At 36.7% G+C, this 14,891-nt stretch overlaps 1 protein-coding gene across 1 annotated transcript; it reads left to right on the plus strand.

Annotated features, from left to right (window-relative positions):
• Nucleotides 1-3,198: 3,198 nt before the first annotated feature.
• LOC147510443 (uncharacterized) lies at nt 3,199-3,546 on the plus strand. Its single transcript, XM_086598132.1, has one exon. It carries the CDS (start codon nt 3,199-3,201, stop codon nt 3,544-3,546), a length of 348 nt encoding a protein of 115 aa, XP_086454258.1.
• Nucleotides 3,547-14,891: the final 11,345 nt, after the last annotated feature.

Consider the following 14,891-nt stretch of genomic DNA (forward strand, 5'->3'; position numbering starts at 1 on the left):
GGTTTATATTGAATCACGCAATGAAATTACGCGTAGTCTACTACTGTATGAAGCTTTGAATAACTTCTTCCATCAACCTAACTTTAGCAGCTTTATTCCCATTCCCCCAACGGAATTGCCCCAACAGAACTATTGACCGCGCAAAACAAGAATTTAATAATTGTTAAATGAAAATTACCTCCGGCGGGTGGTGTGTATTAAAAAATAAAAAGAGAGATTGGGCTTCGTTTGGTAACCCAGCCAAAATGGATATTAGATGTGAATTTTGGCAACAGTTAGTGACTTAGTTCCTTTATGGGTACTGGCCCAATCAACATGGTGTAAGCCCTTGCAATAATATTTCACCGATTAAGGATATAAATGTTGGGGCTTTCGATATTCAAACAAGATTATCAGATCATCTTGCAGAATACACAGTAAGCGAGTTCAATGGATTGGAGTGTGAAATTGTGAAATCGGTGGTGGATAAATGCAGGACTTGAGAACTTTTCAACGTTCCCGTGGCTGAAAATCTTGAGAGAAATGGAACAGTAGATTGGTTTGTGTAACTAGGAGCTAAAGGCAGCCTTAGGAAGATTTCAACATGTTCCTGGCAACTTAGGAGGGATTGTTTTCGTTGATATTATTGTTTGTACTTCTTCCAGAAACACTTCCTGTAATGAAAATTTTGTGTCATAATTAGTGGAGAAGTAATAATTGTTCTTTTTGTTGAAAATACTTTTTAGTATAGAGGAAATATTGTGTTTATATGTTTAATGTTTAGTCTAACCTGCCAGACAATGTGGTAGTGGTGCAGTTTGAGTGAGACTTGTCCTCATTATTATTCTTATTCTAGATGTCTCTACTCTCAATTTCGGTTCATTGAAAAATAAAATAAATGAAAACGTTAAATTTCAACTTAAACAGTTGAAAATCCTAGTCGGAAAGATTGATAAGGATGGTGTTGGATGTGTGATTTAAGAAGATGATGTAATATATGCACAACAGAATGAGAGACGTATTTATCATCAGACCTTGGCTTGGGTTGTTATGTAGAAATCATAGCCTTGTTTTTTATTAAATTTTCAGCTAGCTTAGTAAAACATTTAGCGTGATTATGATAGCAGAATTCTGGGGGTTCAAATTTTGCTAGCACTGCCGAATTATCGATCTCATAAAAAACAGGTTTACCTATCAAAACACAAATAAATTTAGTTTTCAATCAATAGGGATCACTACTAAATAGTTGCCTTCGAAACCAGCTGTAGTATAAATTTCGAAAGTTACCCAGATGGCCTGAAAGTAACAAGTCCTAATGGAGGCTTACTGTCAAAGGGGTATCTAAGCAACAAACAAGGGAGCAATCCGTGCTTCGGGGCTTACATTTGGCGCTTAAAGTCTTAAACACAGCGAAAAGTCACTAAGAGCGAAGATGTGGAGGATAACATCATTTTTTATTCGTAAAGAATAGAAATATCATTTAGTTTACCCAATTTGGACAACTGTACTTAACTCAGTCCTCATTGTTAAATACCAATGCTAGTGGTATACTTGTGGTTACAGTACGCACTCTAGAGTTGTATACTTGTATGACAATTGATTGGGTTAAAAATTTAGATATTGTGTACTATTTCCAAAGATTGTGTTAGATGGATTTTCATAAAGTACGAACTTTAACTAAAGTGCAAATGATAACAGCTATAGTTAGCGTGCACATGAAGTTTTTTTCAACTGAATCTCATATTGTTTTTCACTTATTGCTGTCATTGTTTTGTGAAGACACTGAATTTATTAAAGATTTACAATAGCATAGGGTAGTTAATATTCATATTCATTCGTATTGGGACGGGTTCTAGAGATATATATTAAGAAAACACTTAAACAAACTTAAAATTATTAAGGTATTTATAAGTTTTAGATTAGACTAATTTTTTTTATATATGATCTCTTAACTATTCTAAATATTATCACAAATAATTAAATTTTTTTTTCTAAACTTACTAAATATAGTATCAAAAATTGTGAAAATGAACAGTTTACAATTAGTTAATTTTTAAAATTTGTTAATTATATTGGATGGAGTTATAAATTTTGGATTTGAATAATTTTTTGTGATAATATTTATAGTAATTGGAAGATCATATGTACAAAAAAAATTTACCAAATCTAAAATTTAGAAATGCCTTAAAAATTTATTTACGTGTTTTTTTACTGTATATCTATAAAAAGCATACTGAGTTGTACATTTATGTGATTCCACCAAATCACAGAGCTGTCTCATTAGGATCTGCTGATGATTGGAGCTCCCATGTGACGGTAACCTTATCTTAGCTACAGCCAAAGCACAATCACGTGGTTGAGAGAGAGAGAAAACATTCTTCCGAAAATTATGCTTTTTTTAAGGACAATTGCTAGAGCCTAGAGCTACAGAACTAACTCAAATTGTTTTATGACTTCAATGTATTGGTCAGTGCATGTTAAATATAGTTTGTGTTAATCTGGATAATTTCTTTTGTTCTTTCACCAAAGAGATCTCTTCACCAAAACGAGGATCCCTAAAGAGCTGATATCTTCAAGAATAATCAACAACTTGAGCGATCATGTACAAAATAAACCTAATTGTGCAATTCAGGAATTCAGACTGCGTTGAAGATTAGTGTGTAAACACATCCTTCTTTGTGAACATCTAAGAAAACATTTCGTATGCAAATACAAGCTGTGTCCAACAGTATTACGTACCACATATTTCACTGGTAAATTGGCATATTTCATCCTCGAACTTGTCAAGTTTTACCACTTACCCCCTAAAGTTCAGTTTAGGCAATTTTAACTCTGTACTTGTAAAACGTATCCACCTTCATATTTCCGGTTCATTTCCGGCACTTGAAGAGTGACGTGGACTAATTTTTTTTCTTACGTGGAATTTCTAATTTTGAGATGTATCAAATTCTTGCACACTCAGCACACTCTGGTCAAGTCAAGTCAACAAAGACATGAGAAAATCACGTGACCTACCAACAAAACCACTCGCGCGCGCACAAAAAATTATTCCCTCTCGTATTTTCTATCCCCAAATCCCCAAATACCTAATTTGAAACCCTAATTCACAAATTTTCAAATTGAAACCATGAAAAATCTAAATTAAAATCCTAATTCACTGTTGTTGCTCAAACTGTTCATTGTTGCTGCTCAAACTCATCATTTCTACTCAAATTCTAGATGTCTATGTCTAATTCTACCACATCTGTGAACTCTCGAGGCAACTCCCGATTCCGAACCATTTGCTATTGTGGACTTGAACCCAAGTTATGGATTTCTCAGACTTCAACGAACCCCGAAAGAAGATTTGTTGGGTGTAGAAAGTTTCCACACCCAGAAAGGTGTTTATTCTTTGTCTGGGTTGATCCACCGGCAGGGAATGATCATGAAGTGATTATTGCAGAACTGAGAGCTGAAATTGCAGAATTGAGAGCTGAAATTGCGAAACCGGGCAAGAAGAAGAACGAGAAGAAGAAATGGATTATAGTGTTTGTTTTTGCTTACTTGTTGTTGTCCTGGTTGAAGTGAATTGTATCGACTTTAAAGATTGAATGTATTGACTGGTTGAGTTTGAATGTATTGACCGGTTGAAGTGATTTTTGAGATGTCTTTGGAAGTATGTTTTATGCAAACCTTACTCGTTGAGTTTTTAGATGATATGTGGATGTGAACCATTACAGAGTAGAGAGCATTAGAGTCGGTAGTGTCTGTTTGTTCTGAATGAAACAAGCTATAGATGATGAGAGCATTAGTGTCTGTTTATCAATTTGTTCTGAATGAAAAAACAAACCAAATTTGTGCCTCCTACTGTTCAAATGAGATAGACATCACACTCCACATTATAAACTTAGAATTGAGCAAATTGAATGGTAATCTTTTCCAGAGCAACATAACTTAAAGGCACAGAGCAACAGAGAAACATAACTTAAAGGCACAGAGCAATAGAGCAACATAATACATAACCAAAATACTGACAATTGTTCCAACAGAGCAACATAACTTAAACAGAGAAACATAAAATAGCTTTGTTCCAAAATACAGAGCAACATTAAACATATCAACATCAAACAACTTTGTTCCAAAATACAGAACCAAAATATTGACAATTCCTACTGACAATACTAACAATGCCTACTGACATAACCAAATTAAATAGAGGTGTTATATCCTCCAATTGGTCTTGGTCTTGGTCTTATAGCCCGTACCCTGAGGCTTAATACCCAAAGTCTTTGTTGATCTTGTATTCTTGGATGGACCTGAATCAAGAATCACGGCTGGAGTTGATGCAGCTTTTCTAGTAGGAGCTTTAGGTGCAGCTAATGCTTCTGTCCCTGCAGGTGTAGCTGATGTTTTTCTGGCAGAGGCTTTAGGGGCTTTAGGTGCAGTCTTGGCTGGACTTGTATCCAAAATCACAGCTTTGCCTTTGGGTTGTTTACCTTTGGGTGCAGCTGATGCTTGTGTCTCAGTAAGAGCAGCTGATGACCTTGTATTCTTGGCAGGACTTGTAGCAAGAATCACAACTTTGCCTTTGGGTTGTTTACCTCTGGGTGTAGATGATGCAGATTGTAAAGCAACAACTGGATTTGATGGTTCTGTCATAGTTGGGACCTACAAATTAAATATGACATGTGTGTATATGTATGAAGTATACAAATTAAAAACAAAACCAATAAACAGAGCAAGACCATACCACATTCTCTTATACTTTTAAGTCTCCCTCTTATAAATGTAGTGTTATCAGCTTTCATTTTTAAAAGCTCCAAGCCGCTTTACTTTTTAAGTCTCTGCTTTCTCTTAAACAAGTTATAAATTTCTGATTTCTAGCAAACTTTAATTTTCTACACATAGCAAGTTAGGCTATATATGGCAGTACACAGTGAAGCAGAGACAAATAAAGGAGTTGTAAAGGAAGTACTAAGAAGTTGTAAAAGAGAAGAAGAAGTGTACTCAGAGACAAATAAAGGAAGTACATGATACTACTAGAAATAGAGCAATACCATATCATTTTTGGATCTGCTTTTAGGATTTGTTTTACTTTGAGGTGGAGCTGTTATACTTGGAGGTGCATTACTTGGAGCTGCTGTACTTGTGGGGGTACTTGGAGGTGGATTTGCTGTACTTGTGGGGGCACTTGAAGGTGGAGCTGTTGCACTTGGAGATGCAGTACTTGGAGCTGTAATACTTGGGGCCTACAAAAAAAGCATTATTGACCCAAAAGTAAACAAATTAAACATCATATGTTTAAAGATAAGAATGGCATTATTGATACTTGTTTCTTCTTTGATCTCTTTTGTGGTGGTGCACTTGTGTTCCCCTCTTTGTTTTTTCTTTTCACCTTCGAGTAGATATAAATATCCAAAATAACCCAAACAACAATATAAGTCAATAATGTAAATATCCAAAATAAAAATAGAAATAATAAAATAACCACTTACAGTCAATTTAGGTTGCCTTTGAGTTGGTGCAATAGGTTCTTTGCATCCTTTCTTGTTATGCCCCATCTCCTTACAGTTAGAGCACCTCATATGTTTCCCTCTCCTTGAAATTTGTGGTCCCTTCTTTGGTGACTCATGTGGGTCCTTCCTCCTATTTCTTTTTTTTAGGTCTACCAGCATTCTTTTGCCTTTGGAGGCAACAATTTTATACATTTGGTCTTCACCCATTGTACTTCTCCATTCAAAGGTTTTATATGTTCTTCATAAGCATGCTTAATTGTCTCAACCTTATACCAAGTCTGCACAAAATTGTCCACCCTCTTGGTAGCTTTAAAGACGGCAGAAATTGCATGACAACATGGAATCCCAGTAAAAATCCACTCTCTGCAGGTGCAAATCCTCTTTCTTAGGTCAACTGAATATCCATCATTCTCATTACTAACCTGAAAATCTTCAGCCCCATGGTATATGCACAACCAGTCTCTACTTTCCATCTTGTTTTCTTCAATGGTTTTCCTAATTCTTGGAGCAAACACATCAGTCCACTTCTGCATTGCTTCCCTATTTTTTTGCATCCTGTTTACTATATAAATCCTGATGTCCTCCAACATATGAATTAAGGGCTTGAGCCTTGCTCTAATAATACAACTATTAAAACACTCACTCATATTGTTCTCAACTGTATCACAAGAAGATGTATCCAACTGAAAAGCTTTACACCACTATTCTGGATTTTGTTTGGTCCTCAAGTATTCTGCTGCATCAGCTGACACTAATTCAATCCTTTTCATGTTCCTCTCATAAACTGGAATGGTGGTACTTCTAGCAGTCATCCAAAAAAATCCTTTTAACATAGAACCATTAAATCTCTTCCTAAAATTGGCATATACATACCTTGCACAACACCTGTGTTCTGCCAATGGCAAAAGTGTGTGCACTGTATAAACCAACCCCTTCTATTTGTCTGATATGATAGTCCACCCAAACCCATCTGCCACACCAATGTCATGAACCAACAAATTCACAAACCAGAACCAAGAATCTTTGTTTTCACCCTCAACTACAGCCCATGCAATTGGATACATTTGATTATTCCCATCCCTACCCACAACTGTCAACAATTCACCCTTTATATAACCCTTCAAAAAACAACCATCCAACCCTATCACAGGTCTACAATGCACCCATCCCTTTTTTAGAGCATCTAGGCAGACATAAAATCTTCTAAAATATTTTGGTGAATTAAGCTCATTTGTAGCACTTTCACCCCGCACTCTAACAAGATTTCACCGGGATTTCTTGTCGAAGAACTCATGAGCATAATCATAAACCTTGGCGTAGTGATCTATCATAACTGAATCCCTCTCCCCCAATGCAAACTTCTTAGCTCTGGAACATTGATTCAATGAAACATTGATTGCATATGTATGCAAAACAGAAGCTACAAAGTCCTCTAGCTTCCACCTAGGGTTGGCAAGGATTTGAGTCTTGTACTTCTTAGAAAGCCATCTAGCATTGCAAAATTTGGCATTGAAATCCCTATTACATTCATGCAAATCATTTAGTGATTTAATCTGCCAAATACACTCAACTTGCATTGACCTGGCATGACATCTCCATTTACATCCTTCACCACAAATAGCGCTTACCCCGCTTGATTCATTCTTTATAAACTTAATTGGGTAACCATTTGCCACTCCATAATCTCTTAGACAGTCCTTAAACTCATCTTTACTTGTAAACCTCATACCCCAAAGCAGGTTCAATTGCAAACATATTTGTCTTTGTATTAAATGTGGGCCAACTCTTCTTTTTTTTTCTTTCTACAAACCTCCGGGTTCTACTCGCTTCATCTTCTTCATCACTCTCGATGGTTGTAATCTCCATCTTCTCCATACTCACCGTCATACCCAATTGTGCTCTGTTTCTTCGACAAATGCCACATCAGAACCACATCAGGAGGAGCACTAGTCCCTTCACCATTTATGTCATATGCAGCAGTTTGACTGGCCCCTTCACCATTTTCATCTATGTTCTGCTTACACTTCTTCATTTCAACCCTCATATGCCTAACCTCAAGTAACTCTTCATCACTCACATTGTTTATACTACCAACTTCACTTTCAGCATCACTCTGAGAAGCACTATCATCACTAGCATCACTATCATCAGATTGCTTGTGTATAACATAAACTTCTATGTTCCCAAATACATCAGCCTCTTTTACCATTGAGCTTACATCACTATCAGTCCTAAGTGGCCTTAACCCATTTTCTAATTCCACCCCAGGAGTGTTAAATAAAATTTCAGCTATACTACTAGGAGGATAACCAAAATCCTTTACCATATTTCTGAGATAAAGGTATGTCATTTTAGCATTCATATCTTCATAAGAACAATTCATTTCTCCCCATCATATCAAGAAATTGGGGATACGCACAAAAGTCCCACCATGATGTAATGTTTAAGATAAAAAAAAAGATCCACAGTATTTAAGTAATGAAATTAACATCGAGAAGATGCACAATTAACATTTATATAACGCAAATTACTATGGACATATCATAGAATCAAACATTTACTTACTTCAGTCGTATTCAACAAAAAGACATCTAAAATTTGGCGGAGCAACAAACAATGAAGAGTTTGAGCAGAAATGATGAGTTTGAGCAACAACAGTGAACTATGGTTTCAATTTAGATTTTCCATAGTTTCAATTTGAAAATTTGTGAATTAGGGTTTCAAATTAGGTATTTGGGGATTTGGGGATAGAAAATACGAGGGAATAATTTTTTGTACGCGCGCGAGTGGTTTTGTTGGTAGGTCACGTGATTTTCTCATGTCTTTGTTGACTTGACTTGACCAGAGTGTGCTGAGTGTGCAAGAATTTGATACATCTCAAAATTAGAAATTCCACGTAAGAAAAAAATTAATCCACGTCACTCTTCAGGTGCCGGAAATGAACTGGAAATATGAAGGTGGATACGTTTTACAAGTACAGGGTTAAAATGGCCTAAACTGAACTTTAGGGGGGTAAGTGGTAAAACTTGATAAGTTCGAGGGTGAAATATGCCAATTTGCCTATTTCACCTTATTCTGTGGTCTTTTTCCTTTTTTCGTATTCTTCAAGTGATTCAGTACTCTTTTTGCAAGATGGTTAAGTTAAGATTCACTCTGTATACAAATCTAAATTTCAAAAAAAAAAAAAAATGCCAAGTGACTAAATTGATATTCCATTGATTAAGCACTAATAGCATCATGTCCATTAGAAAAGACGATAATAATTATATAAGTCATTAAACTAATGAACTCTCTCTGGCAAACAACCTAAGTACGTACAACTATGAGCACTTAAATCACATTACCAGGCCAGTTAATCAAATTGCAACTGGGATTAACTAACTGTCAATGGGATATGGGTAAGAAGAAAATACCAAAATTGTGCTGTTTTATTGACATGAGATAAGCCAATCATAAGAAAATGAGACGTGCCCCTTAGTCTACAACACTCCGACAAGGTGGCTGGAATCAAGGACAGACATGAGCACACCCGGTGTTTTTGCATGAGAGCAATAAAAGGAGACAATCTTAATTAAAATAATTAATAATTAAGAGGTTGATTAGCGATGACTCAGCTACTACCAGGGATCTACACAGAGGCAACTAATTTAAGAGTTGAAGGGAGGAGTTCATGAGCTGGCTTCCTTCGAGACTAGAATCCTAGGTTAGGTAGGTACCAGTCTTGATTTTTGTTTAATTAATCTGAAGCTCATCATGATTCGGCAAACTCCCACCACTATGAGACTGATCGAAAATCTTAAATACACCCTCCCAGATGCATCAAATTCACAATGGAAGATATGAAGATATCTAAAAGGCTACACTGGAAGTTTGGAACTAAGTGCAAGTCCAATGGGGGCCCATATGGGCTGCTAAAGGCAAATATAGCACCCTAAATACAAAAATGTCATTTTAATGGGGCTGCTAAAAGAGTCTTAAATTTGGAATGAGTCAAAAACCCAATCAAAGTTAAGACTTTCGCTAGCAGTTGCCATAATAAATTCCGGGAGACGGATGACATAGTTTCTGCCGTTTGTTGGTTATTTATGTATAGACGGCAGAAACTATACCGTTTATATCCCGTTTTAATTAAATTGATGGACGGCAGGAACTCTGCTGCCTGTACCTGCCAGATGCAAAAATTGACAAATCTCATTCTTCTTTTCATACACAAACTCACTCCACTTCATTCCATTCCAATCCATTTCGTTCATGCAATAGAGACAACAATCCACACATCCATTCAACTAAACAAAATTCATTCATTAAACAAATATGATTCAATTCATTCAACTAAACAAAATCCATAGAAGTAAATCAAAACACACATAAAAACAAATTCTAAACTAATTTCCGCTCGAACCCTCACCAGTTTGCCTCTTCTTTGATTTACTTGCTCGCCGTGATTCTCGCAATGTCAGTTCTAGCATTGGCGCTTCTAACTCCGTGACTCTATCATGTGTCTTTTTCTTCTCTTCTCGCTCGGCCACCAAATAATGATAGTATTCGTCGATTGTAGTCATAAATAAATCTCGCATCCTATGCATCATTGGCTGCGACTCGGCATATCGCGCTCTAAGTATAGCCTACAAAAAAATCAATAACTTTAAGAAAAATCATCACTATAAACCAAATATAATTCAAGTTTCAAAATATAAACCAAATACTAACCTCATCTAGAGTGTCAAAATACGGGATAAGGTTCGGAAGATAACTTTAATCAATATGAGGTATAGCAGTGTTCTAAAAAACGCTAGGCGGTAGTCGGGCGGTGGGAGAGCGCCTAGTGCCTAGACGGGGTAGGCACTAGACGGTTTTTTTTCCTAATATACACATATACTACAAGAAATAAAGAAAATCATTTACCATAATTCAAAAAATAAACACAAACAAAAATATTTATTACAAAAATGTGTAATAGTTGAAGAATATTGACTTCATATAAAAACATACTCTTTGTTACAGTGACATAATTTACATTAGACTTAAGTATTTTAAACTCATTTAAATCTTAACCCTACACGGGCCTTTGTTTTTCGACATTTAATCATTTAAAAAAAAAAAAAAAAACTTGACTGGACCGCCTAGAGGCCGCCTAGACCCGCCTAGCCCGCCTAGTCGGTTCATCGATTTTTTAAACGACTAGGGCCTAGGCGAGTCGGTTGGGCACCGCCTAGCGCCTAGAGACCGCCTAGGCGGCCGCCTAGACCGATTTTTAGAACAGTGAGGTATAGGTATGGTGACATGCATTCCCTGAGATGTAACTATGCCATAGCTCCATGGGTTATCCGGATCGGAAGGAGCTGGAACAAAAGACTCGTAAGGACCTTGAGATGAAGAGTAAGGTTCAGCAGGGTGTGGGATACACATCACTTCTAATAGCCTTATGTTCCACAAAGTCCATGTTAGTAGCTCTGTATATGTTAGCAGGCAATATAGGACCCCTTGAGACATGATCCCAGTAACTATTGCAGTCACCATTCACATCTACATATAGAGAAGCTTGTGGCCACAAGTCTTCATGCATTCTAAGATAGGACCTCCACTGCTTGGCTATTTTCAATGGGCATATATTCTCTAGAAGAGGGTGTGGGATGAAAGGTGTCCCAACGATTTGGTGCCAACACCTATTGCCCAGGTACCACATGATGATATCTCCAAACTCAAAGGCGATTCGGCGCATTGTAAGATTATACGAACGACGTACACGATGAATCGCCTCACGTAACCAAACATCATCCATGGTATCTCCCTCCACATCATCAATATTTAATTCCATATATCGAGTATGAAACCATAGTATCCACTGTATCGCCAATGCCAACCTAGTCTCGAGTTAGTTATGATCTAAGTGAATGTTGTGGCGTCCTTGACCAGTTTGGCGATCTTTAAAGTCATTCATCCATGCTCTAATCCATGGGATGATATCAAGGTCCACGTTCGATCTCAGAAAAGGAGCCATAGTAGGTACGTACTCATGCCACCAATACTATCATAAAAACAAATATCAACATCAAACTTGTATGTAATTTAAAAATTGTAATACTATCATAAAGTTATAATACTAAAAATTTAAAACTTACTTGTAAAAGAGGGGTGAAGCCACCACATTAACCATCCGCAACATTAGTTGTGACTCGGCATGTTTGATCCAACGCGTAAATCAAAGCTCCAAACATAGCACCACCTTAATCATACCGATGCATGTAATCTAACAAAACCAAACACTCTATCCAACCTAATTTCAGTGAACTATCACCCGTGGGGAAGAAACACTACGTGATTAAGTAAAAATAGAATGCTCTCAAATATCTCTCCCGATTTGTATCCGTTAGGCACCAACCTTCATCACTCTCTTTCGTCTTCTCCATGAACTCATTCACAAAAAAGGAGGGTTTGATACCCCCTTTAGCCCAATGCTCCGGCCTTATATTCGGCCAACTTTGCTGTGCATAATCAAAAGTTGCGAACCGACCTTCTCCAAACGTAACGGCCTTTCCCCTTCCTATGCTCATTCTCGTGAGCATAGTAACATCCATTGGAGTGATGCCTATCTCGCCTTGTGGAAAGTGTGAGTTGTGTCCCACCACCGCTCGATCAAAGTGTATATCAAACCACGGTTGGCGTTTTGATAACCACATCGAAACAATGACCCAAATAGAGATTGTAAAATTTCATTTCTTATGCCTTCAAAACAATCTCCTTTGGCAACCATTATCTTCCACCAATTGTTCACGGATGCCCAACAACACTGCAATTTCATCTCCCGCCTTTCATTTCCCTAAACATTTATTCATTAAAATTAAAGAAAATACAAATTATGATGTTAAAGAAATCAAATTTAACGATAAAATGCTTACCATATTTATATGATGAGAGATGTGAGTTTATGGGTTTCTAGCCAATGTAACATGTGTTAGTGGATCGACTGGGTCCGGAAATTGAATTAATAGAGGGTTTTGCAAATTATAGACTTCATTGACATTTTCATCCTCATTGATATGATGTTTAGCACTGACGTCGACTTTTGTGTCAATCTACCAACTGATTTTTTACCAAAAAATTGTTTACCGTTGTTACTCATTCTGCATGGCACCTGCAATTCAATCAACAATATCCTCTTTATAACTTCAATTTAAACAAAACGCACAATTTCAAACTAACATTCATTAATTCCAACATTCTAATTCAATCACAATTCAATTAAATTCAATCACAATTCAATTCAATTCGAAAATCAATTCAATCACAATTCAATTCAATTCAATTCAATTTAATCACAATTCAATTCAATTCAATTCAATTCAATTTAATCACAATTTAATCACAATTTAATCACAATTCAATTCAATTCAATCACAATTCAATTTAATTCTAAAATCAACATTTAATTCAATTCTAAAATTGATTCAATCATAATTCAATTCAATTCAATCACAATTCAATTCAATTCAATCACAATTAACATTTCTAAAATCGAATTTCAATAGGAGAGAGTGAAACTTACGAGTATTGAGCATAAAAAGGAGTGAATTGAGTAATGAAGAAGTGAATTGTTTTTGTTTTTGGTTTTTGGGAGTGAGGAGAGAAGAGGAGTGAGGGATTGAGGAATTGAAGGAGTGAATTTAGAAGAGATTCTTGCGTTATAGTGTCTGGAGTGTACAGACGGTAGAGTTTATGCCATATGTTGTAATTTAACGTACAGATGGCAGAAACTCTGCCGTCCGTATCCCGAACTTAATAGCTGCTAAAAGTCCCCATTGGATTGGTTTTTCGAATTTGGGCTGCCAAATTTGGCTGGGGCTGATAAAGGGCCTATGTGGCACCTTTTAGCAGCCCATTATAGCTGCTCCCTATTGGACTTGCTCTAAGAGCAACTAAATAGTCTGTTGCATAGTTACATTCGATCTCTATAAACATGTTTCATTAAACTCTACTGAATCAAAACGTTCACAATTAAATATGTGACGAATATTACCTACTATGTTCCTTGCATACCGAGGAGCAGGATATCTGTAAGGGACATCTCATCAGTTACGTGATGTGCACGCACAACGGCTCCCTCAACATAACTCGACCTCCCGACATACAAATGCTCATCACACTCGTTATACCGGAGCACTCACATATACGGCAATTCAGTACCTCATCACTCAACTTCATCTCGTGACATCATCACCTACTACTGTCATAATTACCAGCTTATCCTTAAGCCCCTTTTCCGCCGTAATACATGTACCATTGCAGCCATCCACCATCATTACGGAGAACACCATTATTACATCCTATTCTAACTTAGATAGACCTATAACTGCTATCCACATGCCCCTCATAGGCACATGTCATCCATCTCAACCGCACATATGTACTCATCAGTACACATGTCGCACTCGATGCTCACTCTCAATGACTATAAAAGCCACCCTTCAGAGCTACATGTGGTTTGATTCCAGTCTCACTAACATAGTGCTGGATACATATGCATCTTCTCACTCATGAAGAGTAGCCATTAACACACAACAAAACCATTCCCTTTTTATTATCCTAACTTAAAAGCTAAGGACCAAGCCCTAATCATTGATGTAAATTTAGACATTTACATTTGGCGCTGTCTATGGGGATCCAACCATTCAAACATTCACATTTGATACCGTTTGAGGATCATCATTCAAACACTTACATTTGGTGCAATCTATTTGTTCAAAGTACCATGAATCTCAATCCAGACTCAGGCATTCATTCAGAAGCATCAACATAGTCAAGGCTAAGCTTTAATTTTCTTTCTTTCCTTTCCCTTTTCTTTATCTACATCTATCTTCTCACTAACAATGACCTAACATTCCAGTATTTGCAATGCTTGAAAACTGAGAACTTGGCTTTAATCTACATCCTCAGAAACTCAAATCCAAAACTTACATGTTGAGCATCCTTACAACAACCTCATCAATGCATACATACACAATTCAAGTAGGGCCACAAACCACCGATTAGTACTCCATTACACACTACATTTGATAACTAATGGTCCAATTTATGGTCAAACCCTCACCAAGTCAGGCCATAGTGAATACAGGGATGTTATAGTCAATCAAGACAAAACATCTCTATTTTTTCATATTCATTTTTACTCACACAATTTGAAACCTTTACTAACTACCATAGACATTTTTATGGCATAGTTTGATACATTACAGGTCCAACAACTTTCGATCACCGAGGGTTTGATTTTAATCTATGTACTCAACTGTTCAAATCCTAAACCCAAGAAGGCCATAATTTCCAATTTCCACCTTGTAGTTTCTGAAGATAATTCCCCCAAATTGCTTGGGTTTCCTAATGCCGAACCATCTGTGCTGGCCTTAACTACCCCTAGGTCAG

The sequence above is a fragment of the Coptis chinensis genome, chromosome 3 (genome assembly GCF_015680905.1).
Source record: "Coptis chinensis isolate HL-2020 chromosome 3, ASM1568090v1, whole genome shotgun sequence".
NCBI classification, from domain to species: domain Eukaryota; kingdom Viridiplantae; phylum Streptophyta; class Magnoliopsida; order Ranunculales; family Ranunculaceae; genus Coptis; species Coptis chinensis.